Source organism: Sceloporus occidentalis, unplaced genomic scaffold (genome assembly GCF_023333645.1).
Source record: "Sceloporus occidentalis isolate IW3139 unplaced genomic scaffold, rSceOcc1.0.p SCAF_4, whole genome shotgun sequence".
Classification (NCBI taxonomy): Eukaryota; Metazoa; Chordata; class Lepidosauria; order Squamata; family Phrynosomatidae; genus Sceloporus; species Sceloporus occidentalis.
This window is the reverse complement of record NW_028316984.1, coordinates 62,255,787-62,277,024: the sequence shown is the minus strand read 5'-3', so window position 1 is coordinate 62,277,024 and position 21,238 is coordinate 62,255,787. Positions and strand designations below refer to the sequence as shown.

The 21,238-nt window shown below is 39.5% G+C and overlaps 1 protein-coding gene across 5 annotated transcripts in view; it reads right to left on the bottom strand.

Annotated features, from left to right (window-relative positions):
* Positions 1-21,238, bottom strand: part of NCKAP5 (NCK associated protein 5) — a 783,557-nt gene that overhangs the window by 51,454 nt on the left and 710,865 nt on the right. For 4 of the 5 annotated variants that reach the window (XM_089520139.1, XM_089520143.1, XM_089520141.1 and 1 more), the window contains 3 exons: positions 18,919-19,055; positions 16,803-16,932; positions 10,078-10,265 (listed from right to left, as the gene is read on the bottom strand). In XM_089520139.1, coding sequence (XP_089376265.1) covers positions 10,078-10,265; positions 16,803-16,932; positions 18,919-19,055 — 455 coding nt within the window. The remainder of the gene's footprint in view (positions 1-10,077; positions 10,266-16,802; positions 16,933-18,918; positions 19,056-21,238) is intronic. The other variant, XM_089520144.1, reaches the window with a different exon arrangement.

Sequence of the window (21,238 nt, the reverse complement as noted above, 5' to 3'; positions counted from 1 at the left end):
TCTCCTAATGATTTTGCTAAATATTTCATCTCAAAGATTACCACTATTTGCTCTGAGATAGTCCCTCCTGATTCTTCTTCTGCTCATAATCTTCTATCGCCCTCGCCTAAAAAATTTCTGTGTTTCCTCCTGCTTCTCTGGATGAACTCTCTACACTTCTGAACTCTTCCAAACCTGCAACTTGTTCTCTTGATCCAATTCCTACTCGTCTTCTAATTTCCATAACTCTTCTGCCCTCGCTTCTCCATATCTTTAATCTCTCTTTCTCTATGGGTTCTTTCCCTAAGGTCTTTAAACATGTTTTAGGTTTCCCCTATTCTGAAAAAATCCCTTCTCTTCACCCCTCTTTTCTGTTTAGCTATCATCCAATTTCTCTTCTTTCTTTTCTTTCTAAGGTTTTCGAATGGGTCATTTATTCTTGCTGTCTTGAGTTTCTCGAAGCCAACTCCATTCTCGATTCCTTTCAGTCTGGTTTCTGCCCATGGCACTCCACAGAGATGGCTCTCACTAAGATCTTGGATGATCTTTTACGGGCCAAGGCTAATGGCCTTTATTCTGTTCTCATTCTTCTTGATTTGTCTGCAGCCTGTGACACCGTTGATCACAGTCTTCTAGTTGACATACTTTCTGACCTTGGGTTCTTGGACACTGTTCTTGTCTGGTTTAGATCTTATTTGTCTGGCAGATCTTTTGCAGTGGTCACGGGTGGTCTGACTTCGTCCTCTGTTCCCCTATCTGTTGGACTTCCCCAGGGCTCTGTTTTGGGTCCCCTTTTGTTTTCTCTCTACACATTGTCCCTAGGTAAACTCATTAGTTCGTTAGGTTTTTCCTATCATCTGTACGCCGATGACACCCAGCTGTATCTTTCCACCCCCGACCTTTCTCCAAGGCTTGAACAGCAGGTTTTTTCTTGTCCCACAGCTGTCTCGCAGTGGATGCGCCATTGGTGTTGGAAGCTCAACATGTCCAAGACGGAGCTTCTTGTCTTTCCTCCTAAGTCCACCCTTCAACACTCCTTTTCTGTCTCTGTGGACAACATTTCTATTCAACCAGTCCAGCAAGCCTGTAGTCTTGGTTTTATCTTTGATTCTTCTCTGTCGTGTATCCCCCAGATCCAGGCCACAGCCAAGGCCTGTAGATTCTTTTTCTACAATATTGCTGAAATCTGTCCATTTCTTTCAGCCTCTAGAGCCAAGACTCTGGTCCACGCTACAGTAGTGTATATTTCACAAGTAGATTATTGTAACCTCCTTCTGGCAGGGCTTCCTCTCTCTCACCTCTGTCCTTTAATTTCTGTCCAGCATTCAGCTGCACGCATTATTACATCTGCTCGCCACCTTGACCATGTTTCTCCTCTATTATCATCCCTTCACTGGCTCTTCTTCCCCTTCCGTATTCAGTATAAGCTTCTCCTGTTGACCTTTAAAGCCCTGCATGGGCTGGTCCCTCCTTATTTATCTAACCTTCTTTCTCCTCACCTTCTCACTCATGCCCTCCATTCTGGTAGTCAAGGTCTGCTATCTCAGCCTAGGATTTTCACTGCCCCGTCCCAGATTAGTTCCTTTTCACTCGCTGCCCCTCACTGCTGGAACTTCCTTCCCTACGAGAAGCACAGGTCATCACTTCTTTAACCAGTTTCAAAACTGAGTTGAAGACCATCCTGTTCAGAGAAATGTTCCCAGGCATTGTGTGACTATTATTTGTTACTTGACGTTTTTAATTTGTTGCCTGCTTTACCTTATTGTACCCTTTCCTGTATTGTTATGTATTATTTATATATATTATGCTATTATTTCTTAGATTGTATGCCATGGACAGGTTTACTTTATCTATTTTATTGTTTGTATTTACAGTGCTATGTAAATCTACAGCACTATATAAATAAAGCATAACAACAACAACAACAACAATAATAATAAATGCATTTGCTAGGTTTTAAGGTGCTATTGGCAACTTTGCTGCTTCTGTTGCAAGAGACTTAGGCTGTGTTTGGCAACACTGACTTCACCATCAGAAAGATCTGATGCCCCAACAAACCACAAATCCCAGAATTCTGCAGCATTGAGCCATGGCACTTAAAGTGATGTCAAACTGGATTATGCAGTGCAGATGCAGCCTAACAAATATATCCCTTTGGAAACTGTTACATGGACAAGAAGCAATCTAATTTGAATACATCATATATTAGCTAATACAATGTTTTTGATCCACAGATTCCCAGGCAAGGATGGAAGACACTTCTGTGCACATCCTGTTTGCAGTTCTTTGTGCCTTTAAACAACTAACCCATATAGAACAGTGTATGAGGTTTAAAGACTGCCGCACTTAGAAGAGGAGAAATTGGCAATACTATGCACAGAGATCTTTGGATTCTTATCTATGTTTGTAAAGTGCTTTGAAATTTTCTAAAGGCAGCAAGCAGTTTAAGTAGTCTGAAACATAATCATCCTTCTGATAGGCCTAATTTGGCTAACACTTTGTGCTAATATGATACATTTGAAGGATCATAAGCCCAATGAGACATGTTTACGCCATTAATTCCAAATCAACTCATTCATTTGAAAAAAAATCCCTGAGTTTATCTGGGAATGAAGCCATTTTGATTCTGCTCATAGCCACAGTCAAGTCAGCAGTGTTTTCCATTGTAAGTATAGTGTGTCTTTTTTAAAAGAAAAGAACAAAAGAACAAAATTGCTCATCCCTGCTAGCTAGTTCTTGAATTACAAGGCATGGTGACATGAGAGCATCAAATCATCTTACTGAATTGTTTGTACAATACACAAAAGCATTCTGTGGCACAAGGGAAAAACAAAAGATGCTGAAAAGCACATTTAAGTGAACTTTAAGTCTCTTTAGCTAACTAAGCTTTACAGTAGAATTACTAATACAGTAAAAGGCAAAAAAAAATTCTGTATGATCTGAAATAGAGTCAGTGATCATACTGTAAGCTAAGGTGAAACGTTACTGGATACTTAAGCTATGGGAAGTAGTAAAGGAGAAGAAGGTAGCTGAATTCCATGTCCTGGAGTTGAGAACAGTGGTCCTTGGACAAAGAAAATACAAAGGAAGATTGGAAAGAGAAATAGCAGAATTGGGATATAACCACAAACTCCAGTTCATCAGCAGTGGGTTGAACAGAGACAGTGGTTTCTTGGCACACTATACAGATTATGCACCAGCACTATTAGGGTGTATCCACACTGTACAAATAATGCAGTTTAACACAACCTTAAGTGCTGTAGCTCCATCTTATAAAATACTGGGATTTGTAGTTTTACAAGGTCTTTAGCCTTTTCTGCCGGTGTTCTGGTGCTTCACAAAGCTACAGATCCCAGGATTCTGTAAGATGGAGCCATGGGTGTTAAAGTGGTGTGAAACTGCATTATTTCTACAATGATGTACCTTTTGGCAGAGAAGGCTGAAGACCTTCTAAAACTACAAACCCTGTGATTCCACAGGATGGAGCAATAGCATTTAACGTGGTATTAAACAGCATTATTTCTACAGTGTTGATGCACCCTAAATGTGTTTTAAATTGTTATGTAGTTTCTTATATTTTTAGATTGTAAAGTATATTTTACTACTTTAATATTTATAATAATCAAAATAATTTTAGGTATTTATAGGTCTTTATACCCCAAAACTTTAAGCCTTTGGATATAGGGTGGGTAAATATAATCAGATAGGTCCATTACAGACTGCCGCTTTGCGGTGGTCTGCCGGTGCTGCTGTTTGCTCCGCGAGGGAGCCGCAGCAGCCAAACCGCACGGAGCAAAAAAGAAGCTCCAAAATGGAGCTTCTTCTCGCGTCGCAGTTATGGCGCCCTTGCGACGTCATAAGTGCCGCGTGATGTGCAGACGCACAGCGTCCGCTACGTCAAGATGGCAGCAGCCGTGTGTAACGGCTGCCGCCATTTGTTACGGACAGAGTCCATAACAGGAGTAGGGGTGTCTAGAAGAGACGCCCCTTTTTGAAACTGGGACGTCCTGGGGATGTCCCAAATGGAGATATGTAACCCACCATAGATAGTTAGACAGATAGATTACATGTGAACATTATTATGGTTATCCTCTGTCTAGGGTGCACATGTAGATGAAATAAAGGAAAATTACTGTGGGAAATTTCACTGAAGACAAATTGCTTCATCTGCAACACTAAGAATGCTACATTTTGTTGCTGAAAAAATGTACTGTGCTTACTTTGGCACTGTGTGGTTACACAAATTCTCTTTGCCATGGTGACAAGCAATACACACCTGTACAGCTGCCATGTCCAAGCTGTATTGTGACAGCTTTATGTTTTATATCTTCTTCTGTTCTTTCTAAACACTTTTTTCCTTTCAGAGCTCAGCACCACTATACTATACTATGAAATGGCTGGAGATATTGCAGGGACAATTACTAAAGACCTTAAAAGAGTGGGGGAAATGTCAGAGATGATCAAGTGAGATTCTTTCCAGCTTGGTGAGCCTCTTTCAGGAATAAAATATTCTAGGTTTTGTTGTTGTTATTGTTTGTAAAACAAACAGACAAAGTAGCGGAAGCCTATTCCCTCCTGCAACCACCTAACCCAGTGCATAAGGAAGTGGTATCACACCCCTGATGTTTGTATGTTTCTCTGTCATTTGTCAAAGTCCCAGTGGATTTAGTCTCTACGGAGTAGGTAGGAATCAAATAGTGCTGATGTGTTTCAAAAACATTGTTTTCTTCTCATATTTTAATACCAAGGTGAATAAAATGCTATTTTATCAGAAAAGGAATATTCACTCTGTGGTAGAACCCTATGACTCCTTAATTCAACACTCTTCGGTCTGAACAGTGACAGCTGACACATGGGCATTACATGCACTTGCATCTACTAATTCATACTTGAGATATTTTAGTTGGGGAGCATTTAGGATTATATGAGTTCATGGTAAAGAATTCAGAATAGATACAGAACAGCTAATACCAGAAATTAAGAAAATAACCAGAGGTCAAACTTAACATTTATCTCATAATGGTCAAGGATGTCAGCATTCACCATTCCAGAAAAATGGCTCCTTAGTTTGTAGATATGCTTAGTCCCAACTGCGATCTTCAGTCCCATAGGAGGGAATTGTATAGAGAATTCAAAAGCAAATTATAAGAAGGCATGTGGACTTGGGAAATACACACTCACAGAGACCCCTTCTATTTCACTACTCCATGCTTACACACACTATCACATACATATAGCCAAATAGGAGTCAAAACTAAGGCAGGGGGCAGGAGAGAAAACAGACATACCTTCAAGTCATTTCCAATTTACAGTGATTCTAGGGTAAACCTATCATGGGGTTTTCCTAACAAGATTTGTTGGAGGGGGTTTGCCAGTGCCTTCCCTGAGGCTCAGAGAATGTGACTTGCTCAGTGGGTTTCCATGTCTCAAGTGTGGATTTGAACCTTGGTCTCCAGAGTTGTAGTCCAACATTCAAACCGTTACACCACACTGGCTCCTAGAACAGACAGGCTTACATTCTACTGATATATTCTACAACCACTGGCACATGTTTCACAGGACAGACCAACTACGTCTGGGCCCAGTTAAGGGGATCTTGCTTTGGTTACTTCTGTCTTCTGCAAAACAGGATGATATGGTGCTGGGGCTACTGATTGCCCTCTTGCTTAACCTGCCTTTGTGCTGTAAGTGGCATGTATCAGTTTCTGTTTTCCGGGGGAAATGAAAAGTGTGGAGCCGGCAACCACTGTGATCATAACACACTGAAAATTGCCTAGCAAACTACCAGAACATTGATTGATGTTCTTCCCACCTCCATAATAAATAATACAGTATATATATCTTGGCTTCAGTACACTGGTGTTCCACCTTGTAATAACAGGTCACAGATTATGATACATTATGTCACAATACTTTACCTAAAGCCTTCTGCATTCTGGCAGGGTTCCTGTACCTTTGACATGACTGACAAATACTTCATTAGCATCAGGTTTCCTTGACTCTGTGGTGCAGTGGAGTGAAAACTGTTCCTGCCACACAGCTACTAAAGACATGGAAGCCCTGCCAAAGGAAAGGAAGTGGACACCCTGGCAGAGCGTGTCTTTAAAGAATACCTTATTAGAGAGCCAGACTGTAACCACCGTATTATCTGTGCTTTAAAGTCCAACTTAATTGAGCTACACAAAGCTACGGCACACTGCCTTTCTGACAAGCAGGGTAAACTCATTCTGTCCATCATGATATTTGTATCCCCCACCCTGCTTAAACCTTCAGTCTTGTTCAAACTAGGATTCTAGGTACACAACATTTTTTTTGTTTCTAATAGACTCTATTATAGAGCTAAACTGCTTTTTGGAAACCCAAGCAAGGTGTGTGTGTGTGTGTGAGTGCATGAAAGAAAGACAGACACAGGGAGAGATAAACATTCTGGATGATATATATCTTTCTAAAAAGGACCACAGGCCTCTGGTGAACAAATTGCAACAGAAAATGCAGTTGTCTGTGCTGCTCTAAATAAGAATGTCAGGAGCAACTGTCTTTTCATGGTCATTGCTCTTCAGTTGTCATTCTGAAAAGTTTAATACTAACAGGCAAACCCCATGTGCTTTATGCAACTGTCACTATGTACCAAGAAGCAATAAGGTTTTTATTTTGAGCACAGCTGAAAGTTTTCAGATGGTAAATGTTAAACACCAACTGTTTTATGCTTCAGAATGAAATGCTGATGTAGAAAAAAGTTACCTATCATCCACATCAAAGCATAACATTTTTGATCATTTCAGAATGCTTTTACCCAGTGCCATGTTTGCACACTACAGAGATCTGCTGTGTTTAAGTAAAGCATCAGATGAAGAAAGAAACAACAACTACCATCTATCTGATAAAGGGCAAACCAAATATATCTCTCTATTAGTATTTTAAGATCTTCAAATCAAGAAAATAAGGTTGTATTTTCTAAAAAAGTTACAACTGAGTCATAGTGGAATGAAATGGAAATTCTAGCTATGTTTCTCTCACTTATACCTTTTAGTATACCAGTACCACTGCCTGGCTGTTGCAGGTTTGGTTGTTAGCATTAGGTTACATTTCTCCAAAAAATTAATTAATAATAATAAATAATTTTTTTATTTATATTTCTCGCTTCTCCTTTTGGATCGAAGTGGGATTACAGCAAGTAAAAACATCATAAAAATACATATATAATTTGGAATACATCAATCAAAGAAAAGAAAAGGGAAAAAAGGAAGAGTTGTTACAGTATTGCTCAAAATCATGAGGATCAAGTCATCATATTCAGGTGTAAAAAATTATTCAAAATCAGATTAAAGGAGATCAATTGGATAGGCCCACCGGAAAAGATCCGTCTTAAGCGCCATTTTAAAGGCTTCCAAAGAAGTGATAAGATGGATCTCTTCCGGTAAGTTGTTCCAAAGTCTAGGGGCCATGGCAGAAAATGTTCTACAAGAGGTAGCTTTTGTTCCAGATGTTCTGTGAGTGCGGGGTGGATTATATAGGGAGAGGTGTTCCCTTAAGTAACTCAGACCCAGGCCATATAGGGCTTAATAGGTAATAACCAACACTTTGTATTGTGCCCGGAAGCGGATTGGCAGCCAATGTAAAGATTTCAATACTGGTGTGATATGCTCTGATCTTGGTGTTCTGGTGATCAGTCTGGCTGCAGCATTCTGGATCAGTTGAAGCTTCCAAACGTGGTACAAAGGTAGCCCCATATAGAGTGCATTACAGAAATCTAAACGAGAGGTTACAAGTGCATGTGCTACTGTTTCAAGGTCTCCCTGAGCCAGGTAGGGACACAGTTGGCATATCACCCGAAACTGATACCATGCACTCCTGGCTATTGCCTCCACCTGAGATGTCAACTGTAGAGATGAGTCCAGGAGTACTCCCAAACTGCGAACTTCATCCTTCAGGGGAAGTGTGACTGCGACAAGATTGGGTTGACAAATCTCCTTCCCTGGACCAGGGGCACCTATCGCGAGCACCTCTGTTTTCTCTGGATTCAGCTTGAGTTTGTTTTTCCTCATCCAGCCCATTACTGACTCAAGGTAGGCATTCAGAGGAGAGATGCCATCCTTAGTCACTGCAGTAGTTGGAAACATAGAGAAATAAATTTGGGTGTCATCAGCCATGTCTCTGGATGATCTCTCCCAGTGGCTTCATGTAAATGTTAAAAAGCATGGGGGACAGAATGGCGCCCTGAGGGACACCAGATGTCAGTTCTCATGGGATACTGTACTATACTATACTATACTATACTATACTATACTATACTATCTTGCCTGATGAAGAAGCCCATGGTGCTTCAAAAGTTTGCAACAAGTACAGTCTGCCCTTCCTTATGTACCCGAATGGGGCTTGTGCACGTAGTGGCGCACACAGCACAAGCACGCGCCCTATTATTCCTTATGGGACGCATGATCCCTTTTCCCAGTGCGGCTTTCAGTGTATGTTGAAAGCTGTGTAAAGCGCGCCTGTGTATGACACAGGCACACTGTATATTGTGCATTTCAGTTGGCCAATAAAGGTTTCACTGATGGATTTTTGTTTGTATTTGTTAAATAGCCAACTAATAATAATAATAATAATAATAATTTGTATTCTGCTTTTTCACAAAGGAATCAAAGCAGATTCCAACAGTATAAAGAAAACATCAAACAATTAAAAATTCCAATTAACCCCTCCCCAAACCCCAACCCTCCCCCCAATCATAAAAACAGTGATCAACCCATAAAAAGAGATTAAACATCAAAACATTTAAAACTGTCCAATAGGAATATACAAAAAATTCAGGCAGATTAGCAAAAGAAATAAGTCTTCCTTTAGAGGGGGAGGGGACGGGGCGATGGTATCAATCAATTTTGATACTGGTATCAATAGACTTACCCCTGAATATGTACTGTGCTGCATTAGTCATGTCTGCTGATCAGACTAAGAATGGTAAGGACCAGGCTCAAATCATCATCAAGCAATAAAAATCACAAAGAGATCACAAATATGCCATTATCTTTCTGTCTAACCTCCTTTGCAGGATTGTTCTAAGTATGAAATGGGAAAAGGAATCCTTAGAAGAAAATGCCTTGAAAAAAAAGCAAAGGGCCTAAATGAAATCTGTAAGTTAATGTGGTTTGTGGTGACTCATTTGTCCACAAATATTTCTTTTTAAGGGAAAAGATGATACTATACAACCAGAAGCTTACAACATCAGAGAGTAACTATGACCTAGTATAGTTTCTGGGTTCTTTTTTGGGCGCCAGAGGGACATCGCGAGTGCGCCACTGGTGCACTCGCAACGTAAGTGATGCTCAGCGATATGTGTGGATGCTACACATCGCTTACATCACAATGGTGGCGCCTGTACGGACGGGATGCTGCCATTTGTGCTGTGCTAGGTTTATGGAACGTGTGGTTACTGCACAGTCCCTAACCTTAAAATCGGTGCCAGCATGGCGCATTTGGGCCGTCTGTTTTAGCACATTGTCTAATTAACCGTAAGTCTGACTAACCCTTTGTATAGTGAGTCCAGAACTTGTATATCTACTACCAATGACATCAATGGTATAGGGCATGTTGCAGTTCATTTTGAAATAATAAAAGCTATTATAGTGGTATTTTTACATAAAAAAGAGATTCTGCATCTTTATATAGATCTCTAGGTTATTGTTCACCCTCATCTCCTTGAACCATCTCCCAAGTTTCAAACTGAGATATAGTTCTAGTATATTACTTTGGCATTTACTGCAAAATGACTGAGAGGAGCTGGAAGCTAAAAGTCTAGGTTTTCTCTTGTTAAAAAAAAAAAAAAGACTACGGAGCTTTTCAGAGTGCCAACCTATCTTTAACACTTGGTGTTTCCAATGCACTGCTACAAATGTTGCAGCCATATATAACTTGCCTTGAGGAAAGAAGATGTTCAAAAGTTTTCTTTACTCTTCCCTGCAGTCCATGTGACATTTTCAATCTGGACATCAATAAATAGTAATGATGCGTGCAGAAAAAGAAAGTAAACCAGACATATCCCTCAAGCAAGAGAGAGGTAATAGCATTTGGAGGGGGTTGGGGAGAAGCGAGAAAACTCACACTAGGGAATGTTCTGCTCTTGCCATCTTTAGAAGACGTTCCATTCAGCTGCTCAATAAAACTGTAATGTGCTAATTGTTCAGGTCCATCCTCTCCAAAATGGCCACAGAGCTTGTGCTGGTATATATCCAAGATTGACATGGGCCTCCCCATAAAAGACTTCCTCACACTATTTTCTTCTTGCTCAGCTAAGGACAGATTTAAAAAAACAACAACTATACACACAGAGACTTATTTGAAAATCAATATATCGCTTAGCATGCTGTGTGTTTATTCAGCATAAAAATGATTCAAAGCAATCAAAAACATGGAAGATGAAGGCTATAACATCCACACAACAGGGACCCTCCCCTCCCCAATCCTCTAATGTTATGGAAGTTACGATGTAATTTAAAGCAAGGCGATTCTAGGTTACAAGTCAAGCAAGGTTTCATGCTTTTAAAAAAGGGGGAAAAATACATGAGATAAGCATTCCCAGTTTCAATTGTAGGTGATTTTCTTGTCTGAAGAGAAATTGCTAATTTTACTTTAATACACAGTTTAGACTATTAGTTTAGTTTAAATGTATATCACACTGTCCAATCTGCCCTATATATCTGGAGCACGTGTCTAGTTTCTGGTTTTATACATTTTTCCTCTCAGCTAATTACATTTTTAGTTTGTCGCCTTGTTAATCTTAAATCCTTAAGTGAGAGGTAGAAGCACTGATTGATGAGGTTATACATCTTTACAGCTACCATGGATTTCAAAATCTCCATTAAAAGCTGTGACTTTCTTAGACATTGGTTTGCCATAAAATTCCTCATTAATTGGAAAAAATATTAATGATATATTGGACTTGATATTTAATAATGATGAATGAAAATAAGTTTTATTTATGTAAAGGGTGATTATCTAGAGAAAGGGTACAATTTTCTTCCCCTGGGACCTTTGATGGTGGTGGTGGGCAACAAAACCCAACAGTCCACTTCTGGTGTTGAATAACAGACTATTATTATTATTATTAACCTTTATTTATAAAGCGCTGTATGTTTCAACAGTGCAGGGAACCAGGTTGCAACCTATTTGAAATGGAAGGAAATAATTTAGATTTGGGTGGAATCGAGGTTGGCCCTTCTAGACGTGTCTAGGCAATAATTCCCCTCATTCTCAAGCACAGGTCATGCTTGTTGGAGCTGATGGGAACTGAAATCTCACATCCCTACTCTGCTGGCATAGACAAAAGAGTCTATATCATAACTGCATTGACACAATAATTAGGTTGAACATGCTAGTTTCAGATGGATGCAATATATGAAACCTTCCATGAATCACTCACAGCTTTGAAACCTAACACAGGGTGGTGTTCATGGCTAGAGAACCCCCTTCCAACCCAAGAAGGGTGCTGTTGTCATCATCCCATTAGCAATTCTTCAATTTAATTTTGTCCATCTAAGAAAGAGTCAAAAAGAGGAGTAATGGTTTGAGGGCTATTTTGCTTCTTCTTTTCTCTGGCTTTTTCTTTGCTTTCAACTACAGAGTGGCAGTGAAACTACAAAGAGAAAGGAAAGAAAATAGCCCAGTGGCCTAATTTTTCACCTTCCGCTCTGGTTGATGGAATAAAAGCGAGGTACAGCCATGAAAGTAAGTGACCAGCGGCAGCAGCAATAGCGTCTGTCCTTCCAATGAGTACACAGCAAAGCACTATCATCTTTGACTGGAAGCTTGTAGGCACAGTGCAGAAAGCGAGAGGGGGAGGCAAAACTGAAAACCATGGCTTTTGGCACATGTACCAATTGTAATATTAATTTAGAACTTCTACAGGTTAAACTGGGACAAGGAAGAGAACAAATCCACAGTGCAAAACAGGAGACATTTTTAAAAAATATAATGAATTAATTTGTATTAGGTCTGGACATTCACCCTTCTGATTACCCTGAAAATGCCTGGGCATTTTTCTGTGTTCAGCTGGAACATTTGGGAAGACTCACAGAGCACCTTCTGCCACCTTTCCCTGCATGGCAGGGGGTTGGACTGGATGGCCCTTGTGGTCTCTTCCGATTCTACGATTCTATCCCTCCATTTCCCCCTCCAATTCCCTCTTTTGCATAGTAAAGCTTTTTTCTTTTGTTTTATTTTTCTGCTAAGAAGGCGAGGGAGTAGGAGAGGGAAGTGAGTGATCCAGGGGTGCATGAACAATTAAGGCATGGTCAGCTTACAGCAGATGGTGCCTGCCTTGTTTCTGCTCAGAAGAATTCAAGCAGGGGAATTTACATAGTTGATTGTCAATGTAACAAATTCTCAACTGACCCTTACTTATATTCACTGTAAAATGTATACTGAAAGTAGGGCTGAGTAGCCTATAACCCACCAGAGGTTGGTTGAGTTCTATCAGCCTTAGCCAACATGGCCTGTGGTCAGGGTTGATGGGGGTTGTTATCCAAAACCAGAAGCACCACAGTGTGCCACCTTCATATAAAAATTCCCAGACACAATCTCTGAAGTATGTACAAACCTTCAAGCAGTATGGAGCTTTTGGAAGAAATAACAGCTTTCTTGTTCTGGCCTGAGACAGAACAGTAAGTATAAAGACTTTTTCACAAGGGGAAAATTGGAAGGTTAAAGTGGTCCCAATGCAGGGTCATCCAGGGCATTAGGGACAAGTTCACAGCTGCTTTTCACATGATGCTGCACACAATCAGGACAGACTCCAGACAGAAAGTGAGGTGAATCAGGGAAAAAGCAAATTCGCAAAACTACCGTATTTGCATTTCCACTTCATTTGTGAATTCACTCTCTTCACGTAATAACAGCCATCTGAAAACCAAGCCTTCAGATGCCTCCTGTTCCCAGACTTCCCAGGGCCCCTTGCTGATCCACGGGGGGGAGAGAATGCTTTCTTCTTAAAGGAACACACCCACATACTCCCCTCTTTTTCTCCTTTGTCCTGCAGCCTCTAATTAAGGGAGCAGCTGGTAAGAGAAGGCAGAAGGAGAGAATGTTTTGGAATTCCTCCTGAAGAGAAATGGAGGACATGTCCTGGAAAAGGAGGGCATCTGAGAGTATTAGCCCTTGCTGGAATCAGGCAGGTTTATGGAGCATCCCCCTCCTCTTTCTTTCTTGTGTGTGTGTGTGGTTTTAAGGGAGTTTGCAAAGGGAAGCCTCTGAAACAGCTTCTGGGACACTGACCATTTCCTCCCCAAGTAAGAGTTTGTGTTTTGTCTCCTGGGCAGGGAATCACAGACTTGTGTTTTTGTGCACTTGTGCTTGTGTACACTTGTGGAAATGACAGTTTGGAGCATGCACAGAAAAGGTATTTCTAAGCTAGCAATGGAGATTTGTCCTCACTCATTTGATAGCCAAATTTGCACTGAACCCTAAATAATGTGCTTTTATCCCCTTGTTGTGCCCTGTGTGTGATAACCATTAGCAAATTGGCTTGCTTTTCTGGGATGCCAGCACTTTAACCATTTTTGGGATGGAAGCACATAGGTCCTCATGTGAAAAAGTTCATAATCTCTTTGTCCTGCACATTTTGACTTAGGCAAGCTACTTTTTCTTAAAACTCCTTTGTCATCTGCAATAGTAGGATGATAGCATTAGCCTATATTATAAGGTGGTCGTGGAGTGTTATAGGGATTACAAAATACAGTCAGCCCTTCTTATACATGGATTTTTTATGCATCCATGGTTTGAAAATGTTCAAAAAAAGTATAAATTTCAAATATCAAACCTTGATTTTCCATTTTTTTTTAAGGGACACCATTTTGCTATGTCATTATACTTAATGGGACTTGAGCATCCACGGATTTTGTTATCCACGGGGGATCTTGGAACCAAACCCCAGCGTATAACAGGGGCCCACTGTAGTGTGTGTGAAGCACTTCAGATACTCAAAAGCAGTTTAAATGTTGTTGCCCTTGTTGTTAATGAATTGATCCTGACATCGCAATATCATACCAAAAGGAAAGCCTTTTGTGGGACAAAAAGCCCTTGATTGAAGGGTCACTGAACACAGGCACTCATCCAACTCTACAATTGTTGATCACCTTGCATGCTGAAAATGAGATTATCTGTAGTGCCTTGGGGCACTACAAATATGTTGCTATTTCTATAATGAAAAAGTTATTTCATATCAGAATATTGATTCTAGAAAAATTTCAGGAGTCCTTAATTAAGTCATTCTCAGAAAGAGAGTGTTATATTTAATTGTACAGTAAAATAATTGTCCCTTATTTCTCCCCCCCCCCCCCCCCAATAGTCCTCTTTGGCTCAAATCCACTTCTGGTAGTGTATTCTGCAATCTACACATCAGTTTAGTCTCAAATATGTAATTTAGTGGTACCTAGGCAACACAAGAATTTTGGGGGTTATAAGCTGTGAACAAATAATGCAACACAGTGAATAAGAGATAAATACCCAATGCAATCTGCAGTTTTGTATGCACATCTCCCAGTTGGAGGAAAAGGTTCACTGTGGGAAAGTGATTGTGATCGATTCCCCCCTCCCCCCCAATTGTCATCAGTCACATGTCAGTGTCCTTTGTCATTGCTTAGGATATATAAAGGCCAATATTCATAACTGGTGTGGAAAATCACGGTTCACATCTGAAGTGACAGATGATTGTCATATGCAGTGAAAGCATGGACTTTTAGCTACCTCAACCAGCATCAAGGTGATGTCCTCCTTTTTCCAGTACATGCTTTCAGAAGGAATTCCGAAATGTCCTCCATTTTGAGCATGACTAAGAAACACATTGAGTGACACCATGTCGCTGTTCTCCTTTGAGAAATTTATCTACTTGGCAGCCTATCCCTTCTGTAAATAGGGGAACAGGATGAATCCTTCTGAAGTTCTTTTTTCCTAGGAGAAGCAGCAATCAAAACTCACACCCAGAGCTCAGGGCGTGTTTGTTTCTCAGAGGTGAAAAGGGCAGCAAATATTTTAGACAGTGGGCTGCTTGAGGACACAAAGCAAATGTTGAAAGGAGATTTTCCCCTTTAATTTAAATGTAATTTCAGTCAAGAGTTTGTTGCTAGTAAAGTACAATTCTAAGCATTTGTCTCACTCAGAGTTCTATAAGTATACCGCAAGCCAACAAGGGCTTTTACTGAAGATAGGTTCATCAGAAAAATATGGCTGAGTACATAATAAAATACAATATATTGTAATCTACCATATGAAATAAATTTATGTTTATATTAGTCCTTTTAGCGTTTATTTTTAATGTCCTACATTTTTTCTTGAATGTCCTACACTTGGCAGTTCCTTGTCCTCCTTTGGGGTTAGAACATGTGGTCACCCTGTCCAGGTGCCAATGCACATATAGTTCTGTGTGCTCTTGGCTTGTTTCAGTGCTTGTTGGCTTGTTTCAGCATAACTTCAGCTACCACGTTGTCAACAATTACATATGAATTGCTATAGCTGAACCCTTAGATTGCTTTCCATGCTCTTTAGGACTTAGATCATGTGGAGCCATCATGATTCACTGGGTATGTTTCTTAGAGAAAAATTTCCATGTTTTTGTAGATGAATTACGTGAGTTACACCTGGATATTCAAGACATGTAAATTACCATCTAAAAATAGGAAAATAACATATCAGTAACTATTTTGGCACTGAATCAAAAATTCATCCTGTGTTCTGGGATGGATTTCTGCAGTGAACATGTACTGCCTGTATTTTAATCTAGACTTTGCAGTCAATGAATAAAAATAACAAACCTGTATTTTAAAATTGTAGGCTCATCACTTATATTTAGAAGGAGAAATCCAGCAAACTATCACATTTAAATTTTTGCCTCCAACTTTCAGTGACAGGCAAGATGTGGGTTTATCTAGACAAATGGGGATGGGGAAAAGGCTATTTGGAGTAGCAGCTGGTAGCGTCCACATCTGTGCGCCAATGAACCCTTTCTGGTTTTTAGTCTAGACATCAAAGGAGGTGTGTGAGGCACTGAAACCGTTTTAGGGATGAAGTTCAGCACCCTGGATAGTTCCTTTAGTCAAACCAAAACCCAGACAGATACTCCTCTCAACAAAAATGGAAGTCACCACTGGTTATAAGCATAAGGGAGAGTTTGACACAGCTTTGACTGTAGAAGTGTGAGCTCGCCACAGTAATGTGGAGATGAAAAAACTGCAGTCTGTCCTCTGTCTCCATGAATTCTGCATCCACAGATTCAACCATCTATGGCTTGGAAACATTAAAAATAATCCAGAAAGCAAACCTTGATTTTGCCATTTTGCTATTTTACTATACCATTGTATTTAAGGAAACTTGAGCATCCATGGATTTTGATATCCACAGAGGGTCCTGGAACCAAATCCCAGTGGACACTAAGGGCCCACTATACGTCGATAGTCACTAGGTTATTTCAAGATAGCAAAATATGCAGTTTTACATAAAACATAGATACCCAATAGGTGCACTACCAAAACAACACCTTAATTGTTCAACTGAAGGTGAGCTGTGGTTGGTTTTTGTTATTGTTGTTGTTGCTATTTTGTTTATGTATTTTTAGTTATATGTATGATTTTTAAAATATTGTATTTGGTTACTCGTGGTAAACAGGGTGTGAAAGACAAGAACTGATGTATATATACAATCAAAAGCACATAATGGAAAATTAGATTTGAAAAGAGATGAGGAAAAAAAGGCACAGCACAAACAAACTGCAATCAACAGCTGCCATGACAGGTCAGGTGAGGAGGTCTACAAATCCCTGTGTACAAATGGTAAATTACCTTGTTTATTGTTCATTAAATCCACCAACTTTTCCCCTCCAGTTCCAAAATCACTTGTTTCATACTCCAGCTCTGTTTCAGTGTCACTGCTACTGCTAGCAGAGTAAGTGCACACTCTCAGTGCCCTGTCCTGTAAAATGTAACAACAAAAACAAAAAACAAATAGGTGTCTCAGAAGAGAAAACTTTTCAATAAATCCAAATAATTTACAATAGGAAAACCATTTTGTCTCTTTCAGACTGATCATATTTATTATTGTTGTGTGCCTTCAAGTTGTTTCCAACTTATAGTGATCGTAATACCAAACTATAATGGGCTTTTCCTGGTAAGATTTGGTCCAGAGGGACCAAATTTCCTCTGCTTTCCTCTGAGGAAGAGAGAAATGTAACCTGCCTGAGCTCACCCAGTGGGTTTTCATGGCCAAGCAAGGATCTGAACCCTGGTCTCTGGAATCCTAGTCCAACGCTCAAACCACCACTCCATGCTAGCTTTCACACTATTCATTACATTGTCTCAATTTAACATTGATTATTCAATCAAATATAACAAATCTCTGAAAATAAGATTTCATCCTTCAGCTAGCATTGTCTGGGCACAATCTAACTGTTAATATCCATTTTCTAAAGAAATTTTAAGTACACTTCTCAAGCTTAGCTGAGTTGCAATTTAGTTACTTTATCACCAAGTCCAAAGTTGAAAGTGTAATATACAAAATAGGGTGAAGAATCAGAGAGCAATTGATTCAGTGCAAGGAGAACAGGGTTAAAATGTTTGCTATAACATGAGTGGTGAAGTGTTAGGTTGTACCAGATTTTGTCCAAGGAGATCTGGGTTACTCCATCAAGTTTGGTGAACTGTTAAGTGAACACTAGATATTATCGAAGGAGAACTGAGTTAAAATGTTTAGTATACCACGAGCAGTGAAATGTTAGGGAGTACCAGACACTACCACAGGAGAACATAAAAGCATGAGCTTCATTGAGTGGATTTGGGCCACTCACACTGACATAAATATTTGAAATACACAAAGCTTCCTTACACCTAGTTGGAATATCTATCTATCTCAGACAGTATGAACTTGCTATTGCACTTGGCCTGCCCTTTGCATGGGGGATCCATTCCGGACCACCTTGCGTAAGAGGAATTGAGTGTATGCTCAAATCCCATAAGTTATAATGGGGCACACTCCCACGGTGTGCTGTGGATCTTGCCTTCCATGTGAGCTCAAGTCTGCGGAAGGCAAACCCGTGGAAGGGGTGGGCCAACTGTAATATCTGAACAGTGGGCAACTGTAGAAAGCTAGAGGGCAGCATTTGCCTTTAGGAGATCTTGGCAGGCCACACCTGCTCTTGCAAAAAATCAAACAAAAACAAGCAAACAACAAAACCCAAAAATTTTTGGGTCTTGAAAAACCTCTAAGGGGGAATTGGGGCATATTCATTATGTTTTAGATTAAGGTCAAATTGGCCCATGGTATCTTTAAAATGTGGAGGCAATGTACCCCATTCTCCCAGTGTACACTGGAGCATTTCAAGACAATTTAAAACAAAATGAAAAAAATGTTTTTGGTCCCTGGGGGACCCATGAGAAAACGTTTTTCTTACAAAAAATGTTTTTGTATCATTTATATTTCTGTACCACTTCATCAGAGACTAAGCAGTCTCTAAGTGGTTTACAACATGTAAACCAATTGCCCCCAACATGCTGGGTACTCATTTTACCGACCTACGTAATGATATAAGGCTGAATTGACCTTGGAGCCCTCCTCTAGGATTGAATCACAACCTTGTGGCTGAAGTACTGGCATTTAACCACTGCACCACCAGGGCTCCCTTTATATGACCACACACACACACATGGTCCTTCCCCTCCCCCCAGGGGAGGCTATATGTGTCCTTCCCAGCCATAACTGCAGATGCCAAGGATTGATCCTAGAGTTTTTTGGATACAAAACTCATGCTCTGCCATCAAGGTACGACTCTTCCCCAATGTAAACTATTTCCCAGGATTCTTGTGAGGATTAGACCAGGAAACTAACAACCATTCTAGGCAGGATATATAAACGTGGAAAATAAACAACTAATGATTTCTTCCCCCATCTCTTTTTCATTTGTACCTTGGCTTTAGTAGCTTTTTTGCTACTCCAGTCTGGAAACATCTTGTTGCTACCTCTTTCTTTTTCTGAATTTTCTAATGATGTGGAAGTCACAGAATTCTCCTCTGGTCTGCTTTTTTTCACAGGGCTCATTATTCCTGGATAACAGACAGAAGTAAATTGCTTTTTTGAACTGCAGTATATGAAAAACAGTGCTTTATTTCATTTCCATGTAAGAGTCAGGTTCTTTCACTTATCCACACTGAATACGTTGCACTGAAACCAAGACCATTTTGCTTTAAGAACAAAATATTTTAAATAGTTAAATGAGTAAAACAGAGGAAAAGTAGCAGATGGATAGATGAATGAACAAAGCAGTGAAGGAAAAGGGCAGTACGCAGGGAACAGTGGTATGAATAAAATGTATAAAAGGATATCACTAAATATTACAGAAGATATTTATAAAATTCTATCAGATTTGCCTTATGTGCCATCATATTTTGTCTACAGTCATAAGGGAAAGATGATGAACCGCATTCATGCAATGTATGTGTATACTGAGATGGTCAACTATAATTTCAGTAGGCTTGGTTTGCAGTGGTGTGTAATAAACCTTCAGAGTGTTGGTGAAACCAGATAGTTGTACTTTTATGAGCACCAAGTTGTTAAGCCATATTTTTCTTTTTTCTTATATGAATTGCTCTGAACCCTTTCTTTTGATTTCCAACACTTCCTTTCAGTTCCTAATGTGTTAGTTTGGTAGAATAGGAAGACAGAGATTAGGCTGGTTCTTCTAATTGAGAGGAAAAGGGCAAACTGTTTAAGCTGAAAGATTTGAAAAAAATATCTTAGCACATGGTCTCAGCCAATTCGTTTCTTTATTCTTTGAACTATCACCATGAAGAACAAGAATAAATCCACAGGGTTTTGATGTTGTAGGAGTCACACTGTGTGTGTGTGAGAGAGAAATAGAGGGGGATATAGAACATGAGACAGAGATGGAGGGAGGAGGGAGGAAGATGGGTCAGATGATAAAGTTTGAGAGTGAAAAAAGATGACCTCCCAATTTGCTCTATACTCTTTTTTGCATCCCTTCAAGACAATTTAATTAAGAAACAAACCCTAGAAGGCTGGTGCAGTGAATATTAGCATTAAGATCAGGACAATCTTACTGCTACTGACTTCTTATGAAGCAATTCAGTGCTTGCAGTTTCTATTCAATTTGTTATAATGACAGTGTTTAATCACGGAGTCTACTCTATAGCACGGTGCTGAATTGAGGTCACACATGTGGCTATCCAAGCATGTAGCACATAATCTATAACTAAGATTCTCTTCTGAATCTCCCTCAGTTGTGCTATTAATTAACAATTTGCTTATTTTTTTAAAAAAAAAGTGAATTAAAAATATCTTTTCTTCAGCTTTGATCTGAAATGAGCAGGAGAGCTTCCAATGAAGCGTGCAATGTCTGTTTGCATTCCATTATAACCACTGCAAAACTGCATTGGGAATATTGCTAAATCAACTAAATTCCAACATGTTTAATTAGAAGACTTCTCATAAACTCCCAAGAATCTTTAATGTACCCTATTTACTTCTTTGCTCAATTTAAATATTGACACATTAAGAAAACATTATTTGGTAGTCTTGCAAAAAACTTCAGTGAAATGTCAGTGAAGGTGGAGGTAATTTTACTACATAATTATACACTGTGAACACACTGACGTAGCCTACCCATTTTTTTTCAGCTGTATAAGTTACTTGGAATGCCTGATTTTCAGTTAAGGTGGAATGTCAGTCTCTTAGGAGATCCACATCATTCTCATTCTTGTTAACCTCATTTAAAAAGTAGATGAATTTTCTCTGGTCCTATAATAGAAGTGGGTATGAGATAACCACACAGGTAGGCTTTGATGACCTCAGAAGCTATGTTTGCATGGATTATGGAAGTAAATTGGACTATAGCAGTAAACTGGTCTGGGATTCAAAGTGATCTAGTCTTATTATAACTGCTTGACTTTGGGATTATAACTGTCACAGTCTTGGTTTGACTACATGTATAACTTTAGTGATTTCCAACAAAACATTCACTGCAGGATAGTATATTATCTTATAAAATTTGCAATGTAATTTGAAATAATTTATTAAAGATCATAACTCATGAAACTATGGCTTCATTTAATCATCATATAGCCATTTATTACTATTATAGACAGTTATCCTATACTGGCCTAAATCTAAGGGTGAATCTACACTGTAGAAATAATGCAGTTTGAAACCACTTTAAGTGCTATAACTCCATCCTATGGAATGCTGAGATTTGTAGTTTAACCCTTGTTAA